Below are 26330 nucleotides of genomic sequence, written 5' to 3' on the forward strand. Positions count from 1 at the left end.
CACATGAAAGCCTTTTTAGCTTTTCCGTAATCTAGAGTTGCTCATCAGGCGTTTGGTGACCTTGTTGGTGGCCATTACTGCACTTCGGTGCCTCGAAAATGCCTTGTTTTGGGGCCAGATTGTGATCAAACACGTGTTGTGGCTGGTGAAATGGGAATGCACATAGGCATCCTGTGTCACCTCTCGTGCAAGTGCGCGCAAAAGCTTGATCAAAGAGGACACATATTCTAGTTGCATGACAAGTTATGCAGTTCTAGAAACCCCTTTGACTTCTGTTAGAAGATGGTTATCCTATTCTTCCCTGGTGGCATTAAGCTCTAGTGGTTATATAAGTTGCTTCTTTTCATCAGAAGAATATTCTAGTCCTAGTACAACCCTAATACAATTATATATATACACCTGCCTCCCTCTCCAGTCGCTGCAATCGCAATTGTTCTTCAAGTTCCTCCATCTCATGGTCTCTGACTCCTAAACGAGCCAAGATAGTATTGCATCCTTTTTGCCACCTCCCACTTTTCTGCATCCTTTGAGGAATTCAAAATATTGAAGATGGTTCCTTCTCAAGTGGTGAAGCTGTTAATGTTAATTGAGGTCCTAATGAGTGGAGTTAGGCTTGGTGTAGATGCTCTATCCATGAATTATTATGCTCTGAGCTGTCCTCTTGTAGAGCCAATTGTTAAAAATGTTGTGAATCAAGCTCTAAGTCAGGATCCTACTCTGGCTGCTGGACTCCTGAGAATGCACTTCCATGACTGTTTTATCCAGGTTTGTTTTATCCTATTTAGTTTCTCATGTGAACATGCATACTTCTTAGGTCATAATGCACCCAACTCAGGAGACTTGCCAAAAAAAATCTATGTATTGTATAATAAATTGAATCCTTGATTCACTAATGGATGTCGACTCGCCTTGTCAACCTGCTTCCAGAAACAAATACTACATAGAAAAAAAATTAAATGAGTAGGAAAGACTGGAACAGTCTGAATTCTTGACAAATTGAAAGTAGGCCAGTGATCATGAGATCTTCGCTGGATGTTATTTACTCGAACTGTTTGTTCTAAAGATTTCTCTTCATCTGGATGTAGGGATGTGATGGATCAGTTCTTATTGATTCTACGAAGGATAACACAGCAGAGAAAGACTCTCCTGCAAACCTAAGTTTACGTGGCTACGAGATCATTGACCAAGCCAAGCAAATGATTGAGAATCAGTGCCCTGGAGTTGTTTCATGTGCTGATATCCTTGCACTAGCAGCCAGAGATGCAGTTTTCTTTGTATGACAAATATTTCTTCTGTATTGATTGATTCCAACTAGTAGTGAGCACTGATACAATGTAGTGTAGCATAACCTAAGTTTTACCTAATCTGTTCTTCATGACCTTTGCCTTATCATTATGTAGTTTTCAACAAGTAATCAGATGTTAGTTTCATGCCATAGTCCTGTTTTTTTATTTATTTATTTTGTACTGATCTGTCTGTTTTTGACCTTTATCTTTGATATCATTGTTGGTTTCTAGTCTGGAGGTCCTGTGTATGATATACCCAAAGGAAGAAAGGATGGGAGAAGATCCAAAATAGAGGACACCATCAACCTGCCTGCACCAACATTAAACACCACAGCTCTTGTCAAGATGTTTGGTCAGCATGGATTTAGCGTTCGGGAGCTTGTGGCCTTATCTGGTATATATTATATGTTTTTCAACTGTTCAATTGCATCATCAGTAGTGAAACTAAATTGCATATGGACTGAAGAAAAGGTCAAAATCTTTTAGGAGGAAATCGAATAGAGGAATTCTTGCCTAGGATGTGCGTTAAATCAGAAATTCAGTCTTTAAATGCACTTCAAAGTCATGATATTTGTCAAAATATTAAACTGTGTTTGGATTGGCCTTGAAAGGTATATATAAGCCATAAATTCAGAGAAATGGTAGTTTATACTTTGGTGAAACTTTATGATCCTTTTCCTTCTCTTCTCATATTTTCATTTTAGATTCCCTTAAAACATCAATCTGTTCCTAAAGAATTCTATTTTTGCATACAAAAGAACAATATACAATAAAAATTAAATGAAAACTAAAATATCCCTCATTTTTTTTAATGTTCTTAAAACATAAATTCAGAGTTAGACTGCTGCTAAGGGTTAAATCATTCCCATAATAAGATGGTACAGCATACCATAGTCACTTTGGAAGTCTCTTATTGATTGGCTTTTGTATTAGACTGTAGCAGCCACTACTGGACCATTCAAGAGAAAGCATGCATGCCTCTTAGTCATTGAATTGATAATAGCTTCAAATATTGCCTGCCTCTGTTGTTGTAGGTGCTCACACTCTGGGTGCAGCAAGGTGCTCCTCGTTCAAGCACCGGCTTAGCCACTTCGACTCCACCCATGATGTTGATCCAAACTTAGATTCAAATTTTGCGAAGACGATGTCAAGAACATGCAGCCAAGGAGATAATGCATCAATGCCTCTTGATCCGACGAGGAACTCATTTGACAATGCCTATTTTAATGCACTGCGGAGGGGAATGGGCCTGCTGTTCTCTGACCAGTCATTGTTCGCAGACCGCCAAACGCGACGTATCGTCAATGCTTTTGCTATGAATCAAGCCATGTTCTTCTTCAATTTTCAGCAGGCAATGGTCAACATGGGTTTGCTTGATGTTAAGGAAGATGATGAAGGAGAGATCAGGCTAGATTGCCACAGTGTTAACTAATGGTTGGTTGTTTCACTTGTTCAAGCTTAGGCTTTGAAGTAAATCTATGTAATCTTATCTTTATGTCTACATGAATAAAATGGAGATATAATGTTGTATTGCATTGTAGTATCAACTGATCACCAATGCAAAAACATGGCCAGAGCAAGATAAAAATGATGGTTAGAGAGATTGTGTCCTAATCGAAAGTCTTCTCGCGTATTTCTAATTGTATATGCTGGAAGTATCAATTTGTTGCATCCATGTAAGTGAGTATGTTATTATGTCTATCACTCTCATAAGAAGATTATGACATGCCATTTGATCTTCTAAACTAATATTTTACAGAGACAACAAGAGAAGTATTTTGAACATCTAAACTGGTCCTCTCTTTAGGGCACCATTGGCTTAAATAAATTAATCCCAAAATGGCTAAGAAACATATTGGTTTTACAAAAAATGTCAAACACCAAGCCATTCCATGTTGGTTAATTAATATAATCAAGTTGGCGGAGGCTGCTTGAGAAGTGGAGTTGGGAGGCATATATGCATGCATATGTATGCATATACACATATACATACATATTGTAACTATAAATAGTTTGAGAATTTTTATTATTATTTTTTACATATTGTAACTATGCTAGCTATGCCTATTACGCTTCACATTAACTTCTTGGAATGTATGAAATTATCAAAAGAATCATGAGTATGAGATAAATATTAAACCCCTAGTTACTCTTGATAATATAAGTTAATATCATGAAATATTATGTACAAGAATAATTGTTGTAGAAGTTGAGTAAACAAATAATCTTTTATAATAAAAACTATATATATAAACATATAAACTTGGGTTTCATAAAAAATATTTATTTATATAAACATGAGTAGAACCAATGGGACCACCGAGCGGCAGTACAAAGATCTCGATCGCGTCGCCCCGAACCAAACACCTCACGTGCAAAAGGGCTTGTTTCCAAAGCTCGTAATACACGGCGGGAACACCCTTAAATAAATCCTCCACCCTGCAATCCTGATCGTACGGAGCATCGGCCTTGATATCGAAGGCTAGACAAGGAAGCACCCTTTGCTGTTCAAGCCGGGACAGCAAATCGCCGCCGCAAATGCCGTTACCGCAAGATTGGACCCCACCCCAAGAGCCAACCCGAAAGCGTGAGGAAAAGAATGTACCATAATCTTCTCCTAATCCCTCGATCAATACCTTAGAATCTACTTTCCATAAAAACATATAGTTAAACAAGGAATTATCTGCCAAATTTTGCAGCGAATATAGGCAAATCAGTTGCAGAAGCCCGCGTGGCGACTCATGAAATATGAGAATCATCCTAGAAGGATAGAAAAGTAATCTATCTACGTTATTTTATAAAAAAATTTTACCAACTTTCTTCAGCTGAAAGCATTCATATTCAGAAAAATTGATGAATTCTCGTCTCAAACTTTAGAATAATTTTGCAACATTTGGCACTGCATGAAAGACGTTGATCTATTTTAGCCGCCATACCCCCGGAGGCTCCGCTTTACCGCAGATCCACTCTGATTTCATCCCGAACCTCTTTTTGATCCATCCTTTTTTATTCTGATTGTAAAAAAAAAAAAAGATTTATATTAAAATATAGAACTTATATAGTTGCACATTGAAGATATAAATATTTTTTAAATCAGTTATTAGATTATTCAGTTTGTTGAATAATTTAACAAGTCTAATTACAAATCAATATTTTTTTTAAAAAAAATATTATTATTATTTTATTTTTTTATTGTAAATCTTTTCTAACTAGTACCCCTGTTTCCATCCCTGTCATCCCCGTCATCTCTCCTTCCTTCCTCTCTTCACCTATTTTCTCTTTTTGGTGTTGTTTGAAGTTCTCTCCATTTGTTGTGGCCTTGTTTGAGATTGAGATCGAGTAGGAAGGAGATGGCGAACAGATCGGAGGGGGCGCCGTTGGTGGTCTCGTTTGGGGAGATGCTGATCGACTTCGTGCCGGACGTCGCCGGGATGTCGCTGGCGGATTCCGGCGGGTTCGTGAAGGCTCCCGGCGGCGCTCCGGCCAATGTCGCCGTCGCCATCACCAAGCTCGGCGGCAGCTCCGCCTTCGTCGGCAAGGTAAACGTCCCTCCCCACATAAAGATCTGATCTGGCTCCACTCCACCAACACCCGCACGCACGCACGCTTCTCTCTCTTACTCTCTTTATATGCGGTCACCGGCGGTGGGGATACGAGATCCCTGACCGGAGCTCGTGACTCGTCGGTCTGTCCCTGCCTCCCTGGGTTCCGGGAAGTCGCGCTGATGTCGAGATCGGAGCTGTTCTGGACCGTCCGATCTAGATAGGAGGTGACGGAAGCCTTCGCCGGAGGGCAAACGTATGGCGTGGGTTTTCATCCGAGAGCCGGTCGGAAGTCACGATCGGAGTTGTTCTGGCTCGTCCGATCTAGATCGGAGGTGACGGAAGCCATTGCCGGAGGGCAAACGTTTTCATCGGAGAGCCGGCGGAAGTCACGTCATGCGAGCGCGGGCGCGCGAATTGATTCGGTGAGGTGGGCCCTTTCATTTCATGGCGGTAAACCTATCAGACGGACGGCTAGGAACGGCACCTTCCGTGGTTCCCACTAACGCCAAGAAAAAGTTCGGTGCGTTGACTATATTTCTTATATTAAATAATTAAAGCATTAGGATAGTAACAACCCGCCGGAACCACGAGGAATTATTAACTCTTGGTGTGGGGTCCATTGCTTCTTGCAGTTTATATCTATACATATAGAGAGAGAGAATTTCATTATATATTAAAATGAAATGCAATCACATAAGTTATTAAACATTAGGCAATATAATTAAGATACGATACCATTCAAATGATGTGCATCTCATGCCTACTAGTGGGCATAAGTAGACTAACACCTGGCAACATTTTTATAAGCTGACCTTCGCGTCAAATACAAGTTGGACTCGGTATGGTTGATCGGCATTTTCATTTGGTCATACCGGCTAGCTGCATGCCCTTAATAATAAATTTTCGTACCTGATTTCAACCATCATGTGCACATGTCTACAGAGAAGGGAATAGTGCTGCAGACTGGATAGCATCTTATGCGGCTCATTATTCCGATAGTTTTGTATGGAAGAACTATGTGTCTGTTCCTCCTTTCTTGTATTCTATACTTTTTTTTGGTTTTATGGGCTATATCCAATGTGAGTCCACCAAAAAAAAAAAACAAGCCAGTGTGTCGTCATTGCCAGGCTATTGGATTGCAGCGGCTGTTAATTTGGCCATCCAAGTTTGTAATCTGTTTCTTACTAAAATAATTCAAAACTAACACAATGCCACCATTGTCAAAATGGAATAAAAATTGAAAGCAACATTAAACCATGTCATGCTCATCATAAGCAAAGACCAATAGACCATGCAAAAGTAGATGGAGATCCCCAGTCTATAGCGTAAATACATGTTTGTTTTCATGTGACGACTTTGATTTGATGCATGTAGGGGCCCTATACCTGAATGAGTCGGAAAAATAATTAGGAGTCATGATGATCATGGACATCTGTTGAGGACAATAAGGTGGCAGTTTCTCTTTCTCCCCCTTCCTTTTCTTTGTTCTTCAGCTGACTTAACAAGGCTTGCGAGCCACAATATAGATTTTCTAGATACTGGAAAAGCAATCTTGAGATTTTCTAGATACTGGATAAGAAATCACCTGTTTAGATCAAGACACGGAGATCCAAATAAATAGATGTCTCACTTTGAAACTATAATTTGTTGTTTCAACAGCTATAAATTTGCCCACACAAGCCCAATAGCTGGACTTTGTTCCTGTAAAATTCAATGGAAATTATTTAAGTTTAATGAACAGTAAAAATGTCAATATAACATACGGTGAAAATAATAAATAATAGCCCTTGGTTTTCATATCTAACAACCGGGGCATTGTAGAAGCATTGTGTGATGGTACATGCAGATGTAGTGGCTCATTTTCTGAACCACATTTAGTTGGATAACTCAAAAAATAGGGAGAGGGAAATAAGGCTTCTTCCCCAATTCCTCGAGCTCCTCTCTTCACCTTCTTTACTAATTCCCAGCTATTTGGTAGATCACAAAGGATAGGATAATTGAACAAACATTGCCTTAGGCCATGTTTTTCAATTTCCAATCACCTTATCCATTACATATACTCCATGCAGCTCAGTGTTGCTAGGTAGTGAAAAGGGAGAGGGTAGTGGAGAAATCTGTGGCCTCTGCTCTCACACCTGAATATATACATGTTCTGATACTATTATCTTTGAAACATATCATGAGTCAGTAAATACCTATTGCAGTTCGATACTAGAGTACACATCTAATTTACCTAAAAAAAGGATGCTTCTAACATTTACTTTTATTGTGCTTGTTCATATTTCTCATCAATGTATTATATTACTAAATTGTGTTGGTATTGTGTGCCTAATCTCCTGGCAACTACTGCAAGTTTGTGGATCAAGTCATTTGTCACTTACATCGTTTTAAAGATCTGGGTGAATAAAGTGAATAATTGGTGCAGCAGTAGAAGAGAATAGTGACTAGAAATGTATTCCAATGCTAAGACCCAGAACTCAGCACGTTCTGCTCTTTATCACATGAAGAGAGAATTTTGAATAGAATCTGCCAAATGTTCTCAATTTGCAAACTAATAATTAATTTTTTTTCAGAAAATTTAGACTTCTACTGATGCTACTATTGATGAAAGTGACAATGTTATGTAGCAATGAGTAGTAGAAACGTTGGTAGAAAAGAGATGCTTATCTGCTATTCATTTCTGTTTCCACCAGTGCCAAGTGATTCATATGTTTGGTTCTCTAACACTTTTCTTCCATCCCTGCAGTTTGGTGATGATGAGTTTGGACACATGCTAGTTGACATACTGAAGAAAAGTGGGGTGGACACTGATGGTTGTCTCTTCGACCCCCATGCTCGCACCGCCCTGGCCTTTGTGACTCTGAAGAGTAATGGCGAGCGGGAGTTCATGTTCTACCGCAACCCCAGTGCAGACATGCTCCTGACTGAGAAGGAACTCAAGCTTTCCCTCATTCGCAGCGCCAAGATCTTCCACTATGGCTCCATTAGTCTCATAGCTGAGCCCTGCCGATCTGCTCATCTTGCCGCCATGCGTGCTGCGAAGGAGGCTGGCATCCTCTTGTCCTACGACCCCAACGTGAGGCTCCCCTTATGGCCATCTCAGGAAGCAGCTCGAGATGGAATTATGAGCATCTGGAAGGAGGCTGACTTCATCAAGGTAGTAAATATATTAGTCATTGTATGTAAAAAAATTAACAAATTTAATTTGGTGATATTTTGTTGGGAAGCCTCACTTGTATGCTCTGGCCGAGCGTGTCATGGCCACTCTTGTCTTGCTAGCCAAGACAAAGCTGAATTTCTAGCAAAGACGGAAGGTGGCATCCCATGATATATGGATTGCAAGTTGGTTTGTAGTGGTGTCTTATGTTACTAAATGCAATCATCCAAGATTTCATGTTGCTTGAAATGCATCCAGATGATGAGGTACGAAGTTGGTTTTCAATTTTAAACTTTGGTTATTTTGTTGTGGCAGGTTAGTGATGATGAGGTGGCTTTCCTGACACAAGGAGATCCAGAGAGCGAGGATGTTGTTATGAAGCTGTGGTATGATGGGTTGAAGATGCTTATTGTCACAGATGGTGAGAAGGGATGCAGGTACTTCACTAAGGTATATTGTCCTTAACATCCTATTGGTATTTGTTGAAGTAATTTTTTAATAAAAGGAAAAAGTTATACATGCTTGGAATTGTAGGTAGCATATGTTTCAAAAAAGTGTCTAAATTTTATATCTTCAACTTAGTGGGTTCTGACTTTCTCCCTTTGTTGTTTTTTTATTTGTAAATGTGTAGAATTTCAAAGGACAGATACCTGGGTTTTTGGTGAACACAGTGGACACTACAGGCGCAGGCGATGCTTTTGTTGGTTCCCTTCTGGTTTCCATTGCCAAAGACGACTCCCTCTTCCATGTACTTTCTTCTTCCCTCTGTAATCAGCTTCTTTACTGTAATAAATAGTATATAATCTTTTAGCATCATTGTCATTATTCACAGTAACTATTGCGTTGTACCTGTAGAATGAAGAAAAGCTGAAGGAGGTGCTTAAATTTTCCAATGCCTGCGGAGCAATCTGCACCACCCAGAAAGGAGCGATTCCAGCCCTCCCAAACACATCCATGGCTCAGGAGCTCATTGCAAAGGGAAAGTAGGGCCTCGAAGTGCAACGACGCACTTAAGGGAAGTTAAAGCTTTCTTGTTATTTGGTTTTGATGCATTCTCCTAGTTACTAGGTTTGTAAAGAAAATGAGGTCAGATGATGGTACATCTATTATAACCATGTACTCTGAGAACACTGCAGATATAGTTGTAACTGATCAATTGTTTTGTTCTGCCTCTTCCTAAATCAAATTATGTTGTGATCATACGCCATATACTAAATTTTAAGAAGGCTGAAATGCAATGGGGTCTTTGATTGTTTTGTTCGAATGAACAGCCTAACTGTGAGCTAGATATTGTTTTTTCTGAAATAGGAGAGGGTTAAACTCAACCACCCTCCAACCAAACACTCCAACCACACTGGTTCAGGCAGGATTTGAACTTAGATCATTTACCAACCAGATCAGTTGGAACCCACTAAATACTGTTCTATTTATATTCATGGTTAAATGGCTCCACCAATGAAGATTTGAATAGTCTACCTCAGCAAAACAAGAAAAGCTCAGAAGTTCTTGATAAATATTGAAGGTGCATATAGGGATCGATCTGCAATTTGTTCAATGGAATGGCATTGCTGTAAATTTAGTACAAACTTAATCAAGGAATGATCTACAAGTTTGTACCAAGTATTAAATCAACTACAGCTATGAGTCAGGCAAGGCAATATGAGTAAAGTGGTGTCAGACACGACATTCAAACAGTTGAATTGATGGCTACTAGGGTTGAAACCTATGGTGCCAAGCATAAAGAGAAGTGCTGTTTTGAGGTTGAGACTGATGTGCTTGTTGCATGTGATGTTTTTTTTTTTTCTGAATTGAAAATATGGCAGAAAGAGAGAGAGAGAGAGAGAGAGAGAGAGAGAGAGAGAGAGAGAGAGATGATTTGAGCAATAGAGTGCAAAGCTTTTGAGAAATGGTACATGTACATTAAATTAGCATAACATTGCTTGTTGAAAAGCAATGTTCGTATACAAGGATTTGTTAAAAAGGAATGTTTGTTTACAGCAATGATAATTACATCAAAACAAGCGAAACTGAGGCGTTTCAGGTTAATGAAGTTGATCAAAAAATCACAAGCTGAAGGCTCTGGATGCAAGCTCAGTTTCTCCCTCCAAGTCACCCTCCAATTGGTTAGTGTCTGCCTGCAGTCACCACTCTATGTTACAAACTGAAGAGATAAAACATTTTCTCTAGAAAAACAAGATTGAAGGAATATGTTTTAGCAGCGGTAGAATGGTATAAGCTTGGAGGCTGGTGATAAGGAAGTGTGTTTTTTCTTTTTCCAAAATTAAGGACGTGTCAGGAAGTTAATTTGTGCCTAATGGTGAGAGGTTCATTCACTTTAGTAAATCTTCACTTGAACCAATGAGTCATTTGCATGCACTTGATGCATAATATGGCTTCGAAAATAATGATAGCCTTCTTGAAACACTAGTTTTCTCCATATATTAAGAAAGAGAAAATCAGCTTTTGGTTACTCCTATTGTTTAAACTTCAAAACATGAACATTACTAAATGGCCTATAAAGGTTCATGCATCCAAGCACTTGGATTGTATCATGCCTTGCTACTTAGGTAAGGGGCGAGGGTTCAATTCCCGATGGAGTCGGGCTCCTATGGGTGTGGTTGGTATAGGGTATAAAAGGTGGGGATTATCTCCTCCAAAATCTCAAAAAGAAAAGGGGAAAGAGAGGGGGGTGGGGTGGTTCCTTCACCTTATTTTGTAAAAGGTAGTGTTCTAATGCACCATCTCCTTGAAGAATTTTAGCTCCACATCCTGGTCTGTCAAGAGAACCAATGGCCTCCTCATCCACCACAACTCCATCTACTCGCTCATTTCCTGTCTTCATGTCTGGAATCTGGCAAAAAATGTGCATCAAGAAAATGGAGTACCACCAAGGGCACCAATAAATTTTTAATTTCATGTCAATTATGGAAAACGAAGACCCCCATAAATTAAAATACTTCCCCAGAATTTAACAGGATCAACCAGTTACATATATTTATGATCTTTTAAAATTTTTTTTACTGAATTGGAGATCGTAAGAATGGTTAAAATGCATGAAATCAGTGTGGGCATGCAAAAAGGCTTCAAATGTATTTGGAGAGGCATAGGCTGCCATAGCACTGCTAGTGCAGAAATTTGACCTAGATGGTTAGCTTTTCTTGTTCCTCTCTAGTAGCACAAGATGAAGAAAACAAATATATCATTATAAATATGCATGGGCCCAAACAAAATCCAACATGGTTTAAAATTTTTGAAATGGATAAGGGTCCAGAACAGGCCTGCTTATCAGGTCAGGCAGGGAAAAATTTTGTAGGCCAAGAGAAAGCATCAGCTTGGGAACTGAAATTGAATGTGGAATAGGAGTAAATCCAATGGTTCTGATATCAAGTTCTGCTTACGTCTACCTGACCTCATTACATCCAAGGTAGGATTTGATCCAACCTGTGTTAGCTCTGTCAGGTCTACGATCTTGAAAGTGCATGCAGTTCAACCTCTGCCCACTTTTCAGATTCAGCCAAAGCTGGTAAAACCAGGCCGAATTATTGATTCAGACAGACTTGCAGACCATCAGGTCATACTTGCTCAACAATGTTTGATGCCTATGGGAAGGGAAAATATAAATATCCACTTGGTGTCACATGCATAGACTAAACTGCAAATATATTTTAAAGGGTAACTAATTTTTACACCAAATTTTCAGCTCTCTGCTATTATTTTAGATTCAAACATGTTCTAAAGGCATCAAACCCAAGCTCAATTTGAAGTTGAGGAGTTATGATCAAAGGTTCAAAAATAATTTCAGGAGTCTCCTGCACATTCAAACTCTTAACTATAAGCTTCTTAGAGGTTTAAGTCAATTGGAATGTACGTTGTGGAGCACTTTAAAGCAATTGTTTTAATTACTGCTTAACAAGGTAAAATTTTAGAAACAAAAGAGAAAAGAGAAAGAAATATTAATATTAGCGAACAAACATACCTCATACATAGCTTCAGTAAGAATACTTTCTAAAATAGCTCTTAAGCCTCGTGCACCTGTATTTTTTTCCATTGCTTTTTTTGCAATTAACCTAAGAGCAGCCTTTGTGAAATGCAGTTTAACCTGGAGGATGATACGATGAAAGCCAAGGTAAGAAGCAGCTTATTTTAGAGGAACATAGAATGAATGCTAAACCGTCTACATAAATGGGACACACTTACATTGTTCATGCTAAACAGTTTCTTATATTGTTTGCCAAGAGCATTCTTTGGCTCTGTTAGCACCTGAAGTCATATCAGGTTAAATTAAGTGAATAGCTTCACACCAACAGCTTCGAATGCCAGCATCAAATTGTGAGTGAATGAAAAAAATACCATTTTAAGTTTGATTAGATATTCATTTAACTCTATCAATTAGTACAAAAATAAAGTTTTAAATGAAAGCTAGAACCCAGCTTAGGTGAGCACTGCATTTACAGAAGATGCTGTCCAGATTGGAAGTTACCTGAAAAAGTTGGTCTTCATTTAGAGCTGACAAACTAACTAAAATTGGAAAGCGTCCAATGAATTCTGGGATGAGACCATATGCTACAAGATCACTACTTTCAACCTACAAAAATAATATATTTCTTCCATGTTAAATGTATTGAGATATGTAAGAGAAGAAATGCTCATGCTTTGTTAAAGCATGGGAAAAAAAAGATTTGTACACTTCTAGAAATGAAATAAAAAACATAGGTAAAAGTTTAAAATGAATACTTACTGATTCCAGTAAGGATGATGTCACTACAAGATTGGTCAACCCACCAGTGCTCATGTTTGCACGTACAGGGGCACCAAATCCTATTGAAGAATCATGCCGTCTGTTGAATATTGAAAAATCAGTCCTTCCTCAAACTCCTCTATGGTACAAACACCAGAGTTTTCAGAGAAGACCGATGCACATATCTAACATCATGAATCAGTGTTACCTTTCTGAAATAGTCTTTTCCAAATCAACAAAAGCACCACCACATATAAAAAGAATATCTTTTGTATCTATCTGCAGAAAGCACAAGCATTAGTTTTTAAGACATGTAAAACCAGTCTAAAGTATCTGTGAAGTGATTCAAATATGAAGTCATGTTACTGCAAAGTTACAACAAACCCAAAGAATAATTGAAAACTGACTCTACACATGATTGCTCAGATCATCTTTTCTCTTATTTTTTTGACTCTTGAATACTGATTGCTGAGACACTTAAAAAGATGGGAAGCAAAACTTGATCAGAGTTTATTTAATTATTGGCTTCAAACTTACAAAAACAAAGCTTAAAAAAAAAAGGCAATTTCATAACTACTCAAGAGCTTGTGCAAAACTATTAACCAAGGAACAAGTGGACAAGGCACTTCATGTGATTTTTTAAAAATAAATATAAATCAATCAACAATATTATAGTAGAGCTGTATATGAAGACAATTTTATATTGATTTTCCTTTCTTTTTTGGTGGTGAATGCTCAATTTTCTTGTTTTAAGAATTCCACATAGAAGCCCATGAACTGCAATGTTTACGGCACTTTGTTAATACCAATCATCACTAAATCTTAGATCAGTGCTTCATAAACCAACTAAATTGGTGTTGAAGGTTGTATGGAAGGAGGGAAAGTCCTAAGGTACACAGACAGTGGTCGTGAGGAAAGATATGGAGAAGCTTGACTTAACATTGGAGGTACTCCAAAAAGGACTACATGGCAAATGAGGATCCATGAAGCTGACTCTAAATAGTTAGGATAGGCTGGGCATTTATGGCTTCGTAAGCTAAAGAATCTATAATTTGCAGTATTATGTTGACATTGATTCTCCCCAAAACTTCTCAGGTGAAATGTTCCCTTTTTAAACTTTATTTAGAAAGACATTTTTGTGAATATTTCTAATCAGATATATTTCTGAGACAAAAATAGAGAGAGAGCATCATCATTTCTACTTGATGTATGAAAACAATGTTCATTAAACTATATCATCCTATGCTATATTTGTTACTAAATCCTTCTATGGATCTGTTGTGTACTGAAGACTATTCCTAGGCCCAACCTTGCCCTAATACAAATAACTACCAATAATAAGAAGAAATACAGAAAGAAATATTTGAAACTAATGGGAAATAGAAGGCACTGCTTGATTGAGGAGTGAATAAAGCCATTAGCCCCGATTAATTCAGGTTTTAGGATTATGGTAGGGTGTTTGAGCCTATTATTTGGATTAATGCCACCAATGCTGGCCACAGCACTGGTGTTTAAATAAATATTTGCAAAAACCTACGCTGAGCTCTTCTTCTCCCCGTCTTCCTCTCTCTCTTCTCTTTTCTTCTCTATCTCTCATGCGAAATTAGAGACAGAGCCTTGGGCTTTTTCACCAAGTCCCAGATTTGATCTGGTTGGCACAGGCTAACCCAGTCACTGACCCAGTTGATCCAGCTGATATCAACCAGGACATTGGGATGCTGGGTTCAAATGAACCTGGGTTCCTGTAGCCATCCCAGGACCCAGTCTCTCACCAGTCCAATCTAGGATGGCTGTGTACCAGTTCCTCAATCCATAATGCAACTAATTTCAATAATCTATTATTTAAAGGGGTGATGCTCTGAAAAAGCAAGAAAACATTTTTCAAAAATATTTTTCAAATCTATGCAACTAGTCTAAGTTCTAACCTTCTCTTCTGAATTGGGTAGGTGTCTTTTTATGGTCCTTGGTATGTTTGGTTGATGATAAATCTTTATCATACAAGGATAACTTGAAAACGAGGTTCAAATAATCTTTAAGCACAATAATTCAAGATTTAACCATATACCATGTCAATCTACAGCTGCGAGACAATAAAGCATGAACCAGTATTTTCAGCAAACTTTGACCTATAAAAAGGAAAGAATAAAAGATGCTATGGTTTTTGATGTAAAAATGAATGGTCATGACTCATGATACAAGTGAAATATGTGCATGCAACCCAGACTATGAAGGAGATAAAAAAAAAATCCAGGTCATCCTATGAGGAGCAGCTTGAACTTGGACAATAAACATGCGGGTCTAGATTCCAAAAATGGAGTGCCGATACAATACTTAAAACACATACATCATTTAAATGTATAATTTTTATAATACCTGTATATGGTCGTTACGAGGATGCTTGCGAGCTCCTTTCTCAGGAACATTGACTATCTGGTCAATAAAATGTTCAACTGAATTCAAAAGATAAGACAAGGCTCTCACTTACCACAAACTTAGTAACTAACATAATTATAACTGACAGTATTCATTCATTTCAAAATAAGGCATTCTTTTCCTTTTTCTTTCAAAACTAGAAGAATACATTCATCACATAAGTCAAAATTACTTTCATATTTAAAAAATAAATAAGATTAGTGATATTTAAAGTTTAAACCATAATCTAGCAATGTTAAGTTCAAAAGTATAGGTTCCAGAAATAATTTTTGGTCAAGTCTTTGGACATAAAACATTTTGGATATAACAACTGTAACAAAAGAAAGATTGTATAGAACAAATGGAAAACAGGTTTCCGAGAAACTTATTTAAAAAATGGAGAAATTATGCAAGTCATGTATGGAAGAAAGGAAAACAATTTATGCAGATGCAAGTTGTGAAATTATTCCAATTTATTATTCCATTGTTATTGTTGGAAATAACATAATACAGTGACAGGGCATGCACCAAGGGTCAAGTAATCTACATGAAGCACATTTCAGAGTTAAACTTGACAGACAGAGGGAGGGGGGGGGAGAGGGAGAGAGAGGGCAAATGAAACCAAATCAACAATGTAATGCATGATATCAGACTTACAGTTCCTTCTAGCATTTTTAATAATGCCTGTTGAACACCTTCACCAGATACATCTCTACTGATATTTAGGCTTTCAGCCTGCAAAAGATAATATTGTTGAATAATAACGCTATCTAGATGCAACTATAACAAATGATTTTATCAATCATAGAACCTTTTTAGTGATCTTATCAACTTCATCAATATACACTATCCCTTGTTGAGCTGCTTGCACATTGAAATCAGCAACCTAAACATAGTGACAAAAATTGAAGTGGAAGAGTGAACATGTAAACCTACCAATAAAAAGTGCTAGCAAGATGATAAAATAATAGTAAATATACCCGGAAAGTTGCTAAAGTTGATTTGAAAGCAAAGAGTATGTGCAGAAGTCTTGGACAAAAGAGCATGGTGCATCTGCTAATAGTTGTATCTTAGTATCAATAGTATGCAATTTACTATTGAATCCCCACATATATCTACTTAAAGGTGTAAACGAAAAGGCCAAGTATAAGAACTCCCAGCTATTTCTTTCATCAAAAAGCAGCAATGAAGTCTGTGCATGATTTATGCAATGCACAGACTCTTATTATATCATATCATAATGCACTCCCCTTTTTGGCCTAAACTTCAATCTTTCTGACAGAAAAAGGAGAGGAAATCACAGTTTGTGGAATGGATATATATACTTACCATTTTTCTTAATAAGAGGGAGATGTAATAAGGCTCTTCAGATAACAAAGAGAACGTCATAAAGTATCTGTGATTTCAGAAACCTAACAAATTTTAAAGCCAACTACAACACAACAAAACACGAATATGGCATGCAGTCTGGCTGAAAATAGCAATCCTACAATAACAAACACAAGGCCAAGAGAAGTTCGAGCACAAACCAACTTTTCTACCTAGGTTGCCGCATCAGTTTGGTAATCTCTTAGGAAACTTGCTGCAGCACCCACTTCTTAGGTGCTTCCATACTCGATATTTTATTTTATTTTATTTTATTCTGGAGAGCCCTTCTTCCCCACCCCCGCACCTGAAAACCATTCCATGTGCTTCAGTTCAGATAAATAAAACCAACATTACCTCATTGGATTCCACTCAACCTTCAATAGTCCAAGAGTTCCATAGCCCCTTTTATTATGGTGGAATCTTCATGTCTCTTTTAGATTTAAAAAAAAATCATTAAACATTACACCGATTCCTTTCCCTGCACAGATAGCTAAAAGACCTGAGAACCAACATAAATACACACACACACATTAAAAAAAAAACACTAGGGAAACCCATAGGGCCAAATTAGAATTATTTTCTCGTCACCCCCAAAACAAGGGGAACCAATTGAAGTGGACTCTATCTCCATGTTTATGATGCATGGTACTCCTTCAAATTGTTCTTTTCTCCCTAACCAAATTTATATATCAGCGAACCACCCTTCTGCACCAAAAGGACAATTTACAAAATTTTACTCCTTTCCAATCATTCAAGTATGGGAGGTCATGTTCCATAATGTACCATAAGACAGAACACCCTAGAATTCCATCTCCACTTAACATGTTCAGTAAAATGGAAATCTTGATTCTCCAGCTTATGCCATTATTATTGCTTCACTATAAACTTTAAGTGCACATATTCTCTCGCTCTCAAAAAAAGTGGATGTGTATCATATCATAATCACAAGCAGTATTTTGCTAAAAGGTTGTCCTTAGGGCACAGAAATGTGTACCTCTTTACCTGTGTGCCACCCTGTACTAATGTGTATCATTCTGTGTCAACATGTATTGCTTTAATACACATGGATATATCCCAAGCAGAAAAATGCTTTCTTGTATCACACTTTTCCAACAGTCTGGAATCTCCCCTAGTGGTTTTCTTGTGCCTTATTTTATGAGGATTGGAGTTTTGATCATGATAACCAAAAAAATACATTGGATGAAATGTTATAAATCAAAGTAACCCATAGCATTCGAGCTTCAAACAGTACTACCTATAACTTTGCAACTCCTAAAATACATTGTTGATGTGTAAACATAGTTATATGTCCCTTTTGCAGTTTTTGTCATGAAATTCATGATAATTTATATTGCCAAATAGCTAACATCACAGATATCTAGGGTGATAAACAATTCGTGCTCCCTATAATTTAGTTGAAGAAATCTTTATTTGTTTAAAATATGTTTATACACATACATAGAGCATTTAAAATTGGCTAATATTAAACAAATGAATTAAGAATCCCTTTTATAACTTGTGTATCATTTTTCAATCCATTTAACTAGCTCCAAGCCTTAAGGTTTTGCTAGAGAAACCTTAAAATCTTCACAAATTTGTCAATTAAATTGTCATTTACATGGAAGCTCTACCAACAATTTTTGACAATTACAACTGGGTTCGACCCTGAAAATATTTTTTAAATCAATAGAGTGGGAGCTAATTCGCCAAGGTTGGTATCAAAAGGTCATGGGTTCAAATCCCCATTTAGGCCAATTTTTTCTTCATACCACCTGTTTCTTTTCTTCTCTTGACTTGTTAATAGATGAGACAATTTTGACTTGTTCTTGGGTCATGCATGGTCTGGGCTGCATGTGGTTTTAGCAGCGTAAGCATTTGCAGTCTAAAGGTTAGTTAACAGTCTCAAGTATTATAAAGTAATACTATTTGATAAAATATTATAAAGCAATAGTTAAAGTACATTTCATAAACATGGTTCAATATGGTTAAAGTAATAGGCAAGTGTCATCTAAGAAATTTATGACATTTATCTCCCAAATATGTTTAAAATATCAACCTTCTAATGCCAATGAATACTCAAATGCCATCATGTCCATCATTACTTGGGGTTCATGCTGTATTACTAGAACTCTCAAGGGAATAATAGTAGGCCCCTAAGAAAGACCAACTTCTAGGGACCATAATGCAAAGTTATTTTTAGAACATGACATTACTCTCGCATATACGATAACTTTGAAAAAAACAAAGAATAGAATAATCCAGAATCATACCGTAAGCAACTTGTATAATATTGATTCGACATCTTCTCCAACATAACCTGCCTGCAGAGAGATTTTCAAACTTTAATTTACGGTAGAGAAAACCCAGGCTAAGAAGGTTAGGAGGTTTCCATCAGCTTGACAACTATGAAAGTAGAAAGTTCAAAAAATGGTGTGGATTTTGGTTTTGTTTAGCTAATGATAGCCAATAAGCTAGAGATATACACATCAGTACCAATTGATTTATGAAAAGATTAACAAATTGTTAATGTATAAAATAAACCCATGATTAGAAGATCCCAAATGAAGTGAACAATATTTTCAATATCAGCTAAGATGACCATAAGAAAACCACATTATAATTCCAAAAAGATCCGTTGAATGATCAGGGAAAAGAAATACCACAAGGGGTAAGGTTCAGCAAATTCAAACACATATACAAACATATAATGAGTTAGAAGATAGGTATTATGCAAATGAGTGGAAAAGAAATTATGTATTCTCAATAAAATAAGGACAAGACAGTTATGAAAAACTTGCCTGTGTTAGTGTTGTCGCATCCGCAATAACAAATGGTACATTCACAAAGCGGGCTAATGTTTTTGCAAGTAAAGTCTTCCCTGTCCTTGCAGATAATATTACAATGCATAAATAGGGCCAACCATCAAGCCCAGAAAATTTAATAAAAACAATCCTCAGGCACTTCAATAATATATTAAAACACTTAATTATAGCAAAGAAACTGTACCCGAGCCAGTTGGGCCCATCAAGAGCACATTGCTTTTCTCTAGCTCCACATGATCATCAATTTTAACCTCGAGATTCCCTGGATCAGCTGCTGACCTGGATAATAGATCAGCATATTCAGTGTGGAACAAAACAGTAGCAATCACCCAAGTTTTACCACCTGAAAAAGGCTAGTGTTAAATCTTACTCAAATTATTCAGCAGTTTAGGAATATGACATTATCATGAATTATATGTCAGTGATAGAGTATTTCTTAAGAACAGGGGTGGCAATTTCTGACCCAGACTCCACAAACCCGCCATAATTCTCCTGAAATAAACAGGTTTCAATGATTTTTCTTTTTATAATCAGGTTTGTTTCAGGCTAACCAAGACCAACCTGATTATAATTGGGTCAGGCTTGGTTTGTCAGCCGGATCTAATGGATCCCATGGGTTGGACAAGTCCTTAAACCCACATAAGGCCACTAGAACAGTGATACCAGTAATCTAGTTGAGGCTCAATTTGGGTGATTAGGAAGGCCGTATGTTTCGTAGTTAAGAGAGAGAAGAAAAAACTGAAAATAAAAGTGGAACAGACCATGTTTGGGATTTATCGTGTTCCCTTTTCCACTTTAATTGCCTCTCTCTCTCTCTCTCTCTCTCTCTCTCTCTCTCTCTCTGTGTGCATGTGTGTTCGCGTGTGTGTGTGTGTGTTTGGATTCACAATCCTAGATTCCCTACTCTTGGCCCCATTTCAGTTTTATTTATAAAAGTATATAATTGATACGTGAAGCACTAACTCGTGTTGGTGGGTTGCATACAGGTCTATGTGAAAAATGAGTTAACACAGGTTTTATTTTTTGGACCCAATTACAAAATGGATTTTGACCCTACCTAAATCAACCCAACCCAATGCCACCGCTACTCAAGAATGAAAACGAGGATATAACAAACCCTTTCTGCAAGGATGCATGGTAGATTCGTTTATAATGATTGTAGACAGCCACAGATAGGACCTGCAACATGATGGTGAATTATGGAAAAACAATTAGGACAAAATGCCTCAGAAACTTTCATTGCTTTAAAAGCACAGAAAATAATTTCCAAAATAACTTACTGACTGTTTGATCCAAAAAAAAATCCAAAAATTTTAATAAAAGGACAAAAAAGACAAAGGTACATACAACTAGAAAATTATCAGTATAGTCACTGCTCTAGCAAGAAAGGAAACGATCAATTAGAGAAACAAAGATGGAGATAATCACATTCTTCATGCGAGACCCAAGAAACAGCAGCAAAAAAGTCTTGAAAACTTATAATGTAAAAAAATTGATTGCCTTTCAAGGTGCCATAGAACCTCTAAAAAAAATGAATTTTCACCAACCCATCTTAAATTATCATAATGCTTATCCAGGGTGTAAAGATTAGCATCAGTATTTCAAAGTAACTAAATACTGAAACAAAAAAAGGAAAACAAGCAAGAAAACTCTAAATTGTGCAAACTTCCAAAAAAGTGGACTCTATATAACATAAAGATGAATGAAATAAGCTATCCAGACTTATTATGAGTCAAGTTTGAGCTCATATTCTGGGCTCATAATATTGAGTTGAGTCCTCTTGATAACATAACAAGCATAACCCAAGCTAGGATGGAGTAATCTTAGGTGACCCATGCTCATTTTTATATTATAAGATCATAGCTGATGACCTAAGAGATTCCAGTAAGTCATGAAAAGCTTATTACGTTCTGACCTATGTATAAGCAAAAGGAAGTAATTTTTTTGGGTCATATTAAGCCTTGGGCTTTAGAATTGCACATTATGTGGCACTGGATCAACCAAAACCTGTCTCGGTGAGCTGAGTTAAACCGAATTTGAGCTAAAAAGAAACTGAGAGACTACTGAGCCTGAGACAGGAAGAGACTGGATAAGATTAGCTTAGACCAAGTGAGCTTTGAGGTGTCAAGCCTGATCTGAGCCAGGCTGAGCACAAGATAGGAAAGGACTAAAGGAGTTAAACCAGAGCCAAGCCCAAGTCTTGAGGTTTTAAGCTTTAGCAACCTAAGTTCAAACTAGCTCAATTCACTCTCATCCATACCTATATAATCCCCTTCGTGTGTCACAAGTCACAAGCTAAGTTACAAAGACATAGGTTAGTTTGTTGAGTGTGGGAATATGTCTATGCATCGATCTTTTTAGTATCTAAGGGTTTCTTCTTAGGAAGCCATCGCCAAGTTTAATGTCCAAGTACTCTAGGGCACATAGGTCATGACTGATGAACAACAAAAAACTGATCCATATAATCCACTAGAAAATATCCCACACTACGTGGCAGGATAAATTGAATAGCAGAAAAAAAAAGAGGCAAGGGTTTGATGGTGGTGGTGTTTGGCCGACCATAGGGAGAGGAAAAGAGGGAGGGGAGGGGGGGGGGGGACCGAGGCTCTCGGCTGTCATGGGGTGTACAGGAGTATGGTGGAGGAGTCCACCCCTTCTTTTCAGATGGAGAGCGGATCCAATCTACTTGATGGATTTGGGTCCAAATCCGGCTGTCACATCCCATCTCCACTAACATGTGGCACGCGTTGAGGGGAGCTAAACTCCCCTTTAATGTAGTTGTCTAGATTTCTATTATTCATGATTAAAAAAAAGAAAAAAGAAAAACTTGAACTTATGTTTCTCTCTCTCTCTCTCTCGATGTGAACATAGGAGAGTCATCATGATTCAATTAAGAGGGAAAAAGAAAGGATGGAGCGGGTGGGAGTGGGATTTGCAGTGTTTGAACTTCAAAAGTCCATCCTAATAATTTAAGGAACCACATTTGTAATTCTAAAATTATCCCAACTCTTTCTACATCTCCTTAAATAGTATTTCAAAAATTACAGAATATCTTGGCCAAGGAATGAGGTTTGAAAAATGCAGCTCACAATAATTCGAGTCAAACATGAGTCTACAATCTAAAAGCACAAAAATCCAACTAAGGTCTCAGTAGGATCATTAAGAAATGCAGCCCAATGCTTTTGAGAGGAAAAGTTTATGTATCTATCAAGTCCCGATCTTCCGTGCTCATAGAAATGTACCTTCCTATGTACCTGCCAATCCTTTGATCCATCTAATCTTGTGGACCCAGGCATTAAAGTGGGTAAAAAGGCAGTAATAGAGCGGAGCAAGAAGATTTCTTTTATATAGAAGAAGAGGAGAGAAAGATAGACTTTACATAGACTCTCTCTCCCTTAGGCCCGCACTCTCTCTTTTCCGACGACAATCCATGCCCCCTCTGCCACCACCTCCAGCTTCCCAATTCCTCCGCATATGGGAGGTGTCTGGCATTAAATCAACGCCAAATGTGAGAAGAGGTGGTTAAAGGGGAAGGCAGGGTAAGTCGGAGAGGACAGTTAAGCCGGCTGTGATGTGCTTGGTCCAGCTAAGGAGTATTTGGGGGTAGGGGACGAAAAGGGCACAAATGAGGGTAGTGACGGAGATGAAGGTGGACATGGTCAACATCGAGAGGGAGGGAGAGGGAAAGGCAACACCAGTAGCAGCAAACAAGGTGGAGTTCGCGAGTGAATACAGTGGTATCATTGGGAATGAATGCCACAGAGCCGATCTAGGTAGGGGAGAGTTAGCTCGTCTTGCATTTTTTCTTATTTTTTCATAAAATCACCAAGATTTTTCGTTGCTTTCATTGTGCCATTTGCGATAAATCTGGATGGAAATTTTTCTGCTCGTCTTTCTGCTGATTCATCGAGAGGGCGAAATAGGGGAGGCGTGAGTAGAGGATGGCCCTGGTAACATCCTCACTGGAAACCGTGGGGGGAAGAGGGATAGAAAGAGGGAGAGGGAGAGAGATCGAGCTCGGAGCCCGCTTACTAGAGATGGCGGCGGAGGTGAGAGCTCGGCCATGAAACAGAGAGGAAAAAGGAACCTTTTTGAACGCCGAATCCGATGGCTAGCAGCAACCGATAGCCACTCAAGGAGGAGGGATAGGGTGGAGCAAGAGAGAGGGAGAGGATAGCATTGGTGGTGGTGGTTTCCAGTAGTGAGGGAGGATGAAGACATGGGAGGAGAAAAGGGGGATGGTAGTGGTGGTGCTAGCACAAAGAAGAGGAGAAATAGGAGGGCGGGCCATGCCCCTCCCCTCTCAGGGCCATGCTTGGTCGGACAGACAACCATATCATCGGGCGTCCTCCCCATACGGGAGAATGGGTGGGGACGGGAGAGGGGCGGTGAGGGGTGTACAAGAGAATGGAAATGCTGACCTCCACCTCCACTTCTCATATAGAGAGCGGGTCTAGCTTGCTTAATAGATCTGGGTCCAAACCCAGCTGTCATATTTTCAGCATGCATCATGTGTTGGAGGAGCTGAACTCCCCTTTAATGTAGTTATATAGATGACATATGGAACCAAGAATGTGAAATTGCTTTCTCAGCCTAAGAATTTGTTCTTTTGTATAAGTTAAAACCTTATAGATGGTAGGTTGTGCTTGTACACTACTCTTCACATAAATAGAGTAAACTTTCTAAACTTTCTAATGCTAATGTATTTAGGCATTTATTATTATCTAATGAAACAAAAGAGATGGGACATTGTATCCAGTCCTGTGCATATTTTAGTCAAGCCCTATGTTAAAAAATAACAACCACTTATTACATCCACCTATACGCTCTGTTTTCATTATAAGAATACATACTCATCTATAGTTGATTGGTTTCTCCCATTCCCACTAATTACCTAGGTTCCTGGTACCTCTCTCCTCAAATTAATTTATGCTTTAAGGTTTTTAAGCATTTTCTTAATAATATATGAAAAAAGAAGCGAGAGATGCAGATTTGTTGCGGACTCAGATGTGCAGGACCGCAAGGTATTTTTAAGAATACAAGAATATCACATTGGAGATCTGGTAGTGTAATTTTCCTTAGGTACAGAAAAGCAAAACTGATGGATCCAAGAATAACAAAGAAAAAAGAGGGGGAAGAGGAGAGAACAAGTTAGAATCCACCACACAAAAAAAAAAGAGAATGATTGAAACTCGTTTGACCTCATGACTTAATCAAAATCACTCCCAATTTCATAGACCTGGATGATCCTGCATATATCAGGAAGGCCTTTAAACATTTCTATTAGAATTTGATTATACTTTAAAAAGAAAATCAATCATCATATTAGCTAAGCTAAGGATCATGAACTAGCTCAAACACTATATCATTAGTCTTGTTAGAATCCATTAATTGATTGATTATGCCAAAGTTAGACGGCCTTACCAAACTTCACCTTGATTGATTTGTGATTGATTGTGCCAAACTTAGTCGGTTTTACCAAACTTCGTTAGCCTCCTAATCTATATAAAGGCTGCTCTAGTACATTGTAATAGGATGGGCAGAAATACAATTCTCTTCTCTTATTTTTCTTTTTCAACATGGTATCAGAGCCAACAATTACGTAACTCATGAATCTTACAATTGTATTGGATTCCAAACTACAGATATGGAAATCCTTAACAAACAGCAAAACATGGACCCCTCAAACAACCATACGGCATGCTTATTGAATCCCATTTTCTAAGTTATTTTCTTTTTCCTTCCTCAGGTGTTTCCCATTGAAAGAATAATATTAGATTTTTTTACTTTTCTTCTTAGATTGTAGTCTCATGTCATCAGTCTTTCAAAAATGGAAAAAAAAATACAGATAGTTCAATTTGAATTAGTACTCAAGCTATACACCTCATATAAGTAGCGTGACGTCAAAAGAAAGAAAGAAAGAATTATACCAAAAATGACAAATACATTCCACTGGATATTTATTTAGAAGTATCAACGAAAAGAATTCAGGGATTTGTCTCCAGATCCTCCTAAATCATGGATATCCATATATGCATTGCGATCTAAAAGGAAGTGGGAACAAAGCTACCTTTTTAGCACGCTGCTGGCCAATTACAAACTTGTCAAGCCCCTTGCAGATCTCCTTCGGCGTCGGCAGATCCTTCCCTAAATTCGACCCACCACCCCACTCCTTCCCACCAAACTCACCCCCATCGCCCAAATTCCCTCCTCCCCCGCCCTTTCTGTATCCCCCCACCTTCAGCACATTCACATTCGGCGGCATCGGTGGCCCCAGCGGCACATGCACCGCCAGCCCACTCCCCCCTGGTGACGGCGGCGGCGGCATGGGCGGCCAATTCTCCGGCGGCTCCCCTCCATACGTCGCCTTCAGGGTCTCCAAGAACGTGGACCTTATCCGATTCCCGATCTCCTCATCATCCTCACCTCCACCGCCCTTTTCCTTCTCGGGGGTGTCCCTTCTGACCCGCCCGATCTCGACGAAGCTCCCCTGGAGGGGGACCAGCCGATGGGGGCGGAAGTAGAAGGCGGTCTTGCAGTTGGGGCATATATTTACGGCCAGGAACCCGCCGCCGCGGTTGGAGGAGGCAGGGGCCGGCGGCGGCGATGGGCGATGGGAGAAAAGGACCTGCATGTGCCTGGAGCAGCGAGGACAGTGGGCCTCCGCCCGGATCCGCCGGGTCGGGGTGGGCTCGTCGGGGCCTCCACCCCCCTCCCACTTGTTCCGCTCCTGCCGGTGAAGCTCCCGCCGCCGCCCACCACCAGCGGCGATGGCGACGGCCCCCCCGGGTCGCGTGCAGATCGGCGACCGCTGGGAGAGCCAGTGCCGGGGCGCTGCGCCACCTCCGGCGGCGGCAACGCCTCGCGCGGCGGTCTTACTCAGCCTCCTCCATCGGAGAATCGCTGACATCTTCTTGAATTGAGAGAGGGAAAGAAAGGCGAATGGGGGTCGGGAGGAGTTTTTATGCGGGAAAGAGAGGATCCAAGATTACGGTGAGAGAT

General features: G+C 38.8%; 3 protein-coding genes and 1 long non-coding RNA gene across 5 annotated transcripts; 2 read left to right on the forward strand and 2 right to left on the reverse strand.

Moving 5' to 3' along the window:
* The first annotated feature begins 353 nt into the window (after positions 1 to 353).
* LOC103706095 (peroxidase 47) lies at positions 354 to 2819 on the forward strand. The gene is made up of 4 exons (XM_008790095.4): positions 354 to 765; positions 1086 to 1274; positions 1518 to 1680; positions 2321 to 2819. Exons 1-4 carry the CDS (start codon positions 550 to 552, stop codon positions 2716 to 2718), a joined length of 966 nt encoding a protein of 321 aa, XP_008788317.2. The 5' UTR covers positions 354 to 549; the 3' UTR covers positions 2719 to 2819.
* Positions 2820 to 4535: 1716 nt separating this feature from the next.
* LOC103706096 (fructokinase-2-like) lies at positions 4536 to 9188 on the forward strand. Its single transcript, XM_008790097.4, has 5 exons — positions 4536 to 4825; positions 7578 to 7988; positions 8304 to 8438; positions 8620 to 8736; positions 8844 to 9188. The coding sequence occupies exons 1-5, from the start codon at positions 4637 to 4639 to the stop codon at positions 8973 to 8975; spliced, it is 984 nt and encodes a 327-aa protein (XP_008788319.2). The 5' UTR covers positions 4536 to 4636; the 3' UTR covers positions 8976 to 9188.
* Positions 5998 to 7354, reverse strand: LOC108511281. The gene is made up of 2 exons (XR_001879388.3): positions 6417 to 7354; positions 5998 to 6216 (listed from the first exon to the last, which is right to left on the reverse strand). It is a non-coding gene; the product is annotated as an uncharacterized LOC108511281 (long non-coding RNA).
* Positions 8639 to 26330, reverse strand: LOC103706097 (CLP protease regulatory subunit CLPX1, mitochondrial-like). Of its 2 annotated transcripts, none has more exons than XM_008790100.4 (15): positions 25399 to 26330; positions 20446 to 20507; positions 19513 to 19607; positions 19305 to 19384; positions 18777 to 18827; positions 15950 to 16024; positions 15796 to 15873; positions 15100 to 15156; positions 12935 to 13005; positions 12727 to 12826; positions 12469 to 12573; positions 12186 to 12248; positions 11965 to 12087; positions 10696 to 10839; positions 8639 to 8771 (listed from the first exon to the last, which is right to left on the reverse strand). In XM_008790100.4, exons 1-15 carry the CDS (start codon positions 26236 to 26238, stop codon positions 8769 to 8771), a joined length of 1947 nt encoding a protein of 648 aa, XP_008788322.2. In that variant the 5' UTR covers positions 26239 to 26330; the 3' UTR covers positions 8639 to 8768. The 2 variants fall into 2 exon arrangements, with proteins under 2 accessions (XP_008788322.2, XP_008788320.2); XM_008790098.3 differs by lacking the exon at positions 8639 to 8771 and adding an exon at positions 9868 to 10123 and having other exon boundaries at positions 25399 to 26329.

The sequence above is a fragment of the Phoenix dactylifera genome, chromosome 1 (assembly GCF_009389715.1).
Source record: "Phoenix dactylifera cultivar Barhee BC4 chromosome 1, palm_55x_up_171113_PBpolish2nd_filt_p, whole genome shotgun sequence".
NCBI lineage: Eukaryota > Viridiplantae > Streptophyta > Magnoliopsida > Arecales > Arecaceae > Phoenix > Phoenix dactylifera.

Bases quoted from the DNA above. Each gene is read 5' to 3' on its own strand.
- LOC103706095 (XM_008790095.4), top strand. From the start codon at position 550: ATGGTTCCTTCTCAAGTGGTGAAGCTGTTAATGTTAATTGAGGTCCTA. The intron at 766-1,085 runs GTTTGTTTTATC...ATCTGGATGTAG, and splicing joins TCCATGACTGTTTTATCCAG to GGATGTGATGGATCAGTTCT. The intron at 1,275-1,517 runs GTATGACAAATA...GTTGGTTTCTAG, and splicing joins CCAGAGATGCAGTTTTCTTT to TCTGGAGGTCCTGTGTATGA.
- LOC103706096 (XM_008790097.4), top strand. From the start codon at position 4,637: ATGGCGAACAGATCGGAGGGGGCGCCGTTGGTGGTCTCGTTTGGGGAG. The intron at 4,826-7,577 runs GTAAACGTCCCT...CCATCCCTGCAG, and splicing joins GCTCCGCCTTCGTCGGCAAG to TTTGGTGATGATGAGTTTGG. The intron at 8,439-8,619 runs GTATATTGTCCT...GTAAATGTGTAG, and splicing joins GATGCAGGTACTTCACTAAG to AATTTCAAAGGACAGATACC.
- LOC103706097 (XM_008790098.3), bottom strand. From the start codon at position 26,238: ATGTCAGCGATTCTCCGATGGAGGAGGCTGAGTAAGACCGCCGCGCGA. The intron at 12,827-12,934 runs GTAACACTGATT...AATATTCAACAG, and splicing joins GAAAAGACTATTTCAGAAAG to ACGGCATGATTCTTCAATAG. The intron at 10,840-11,964 runs GTATGTTTGTTC...ATTTTTTGCCAG, and splicing joins TTACTGAAGCTATGTATGAG to ATTCCAGACATGAAGACAGG.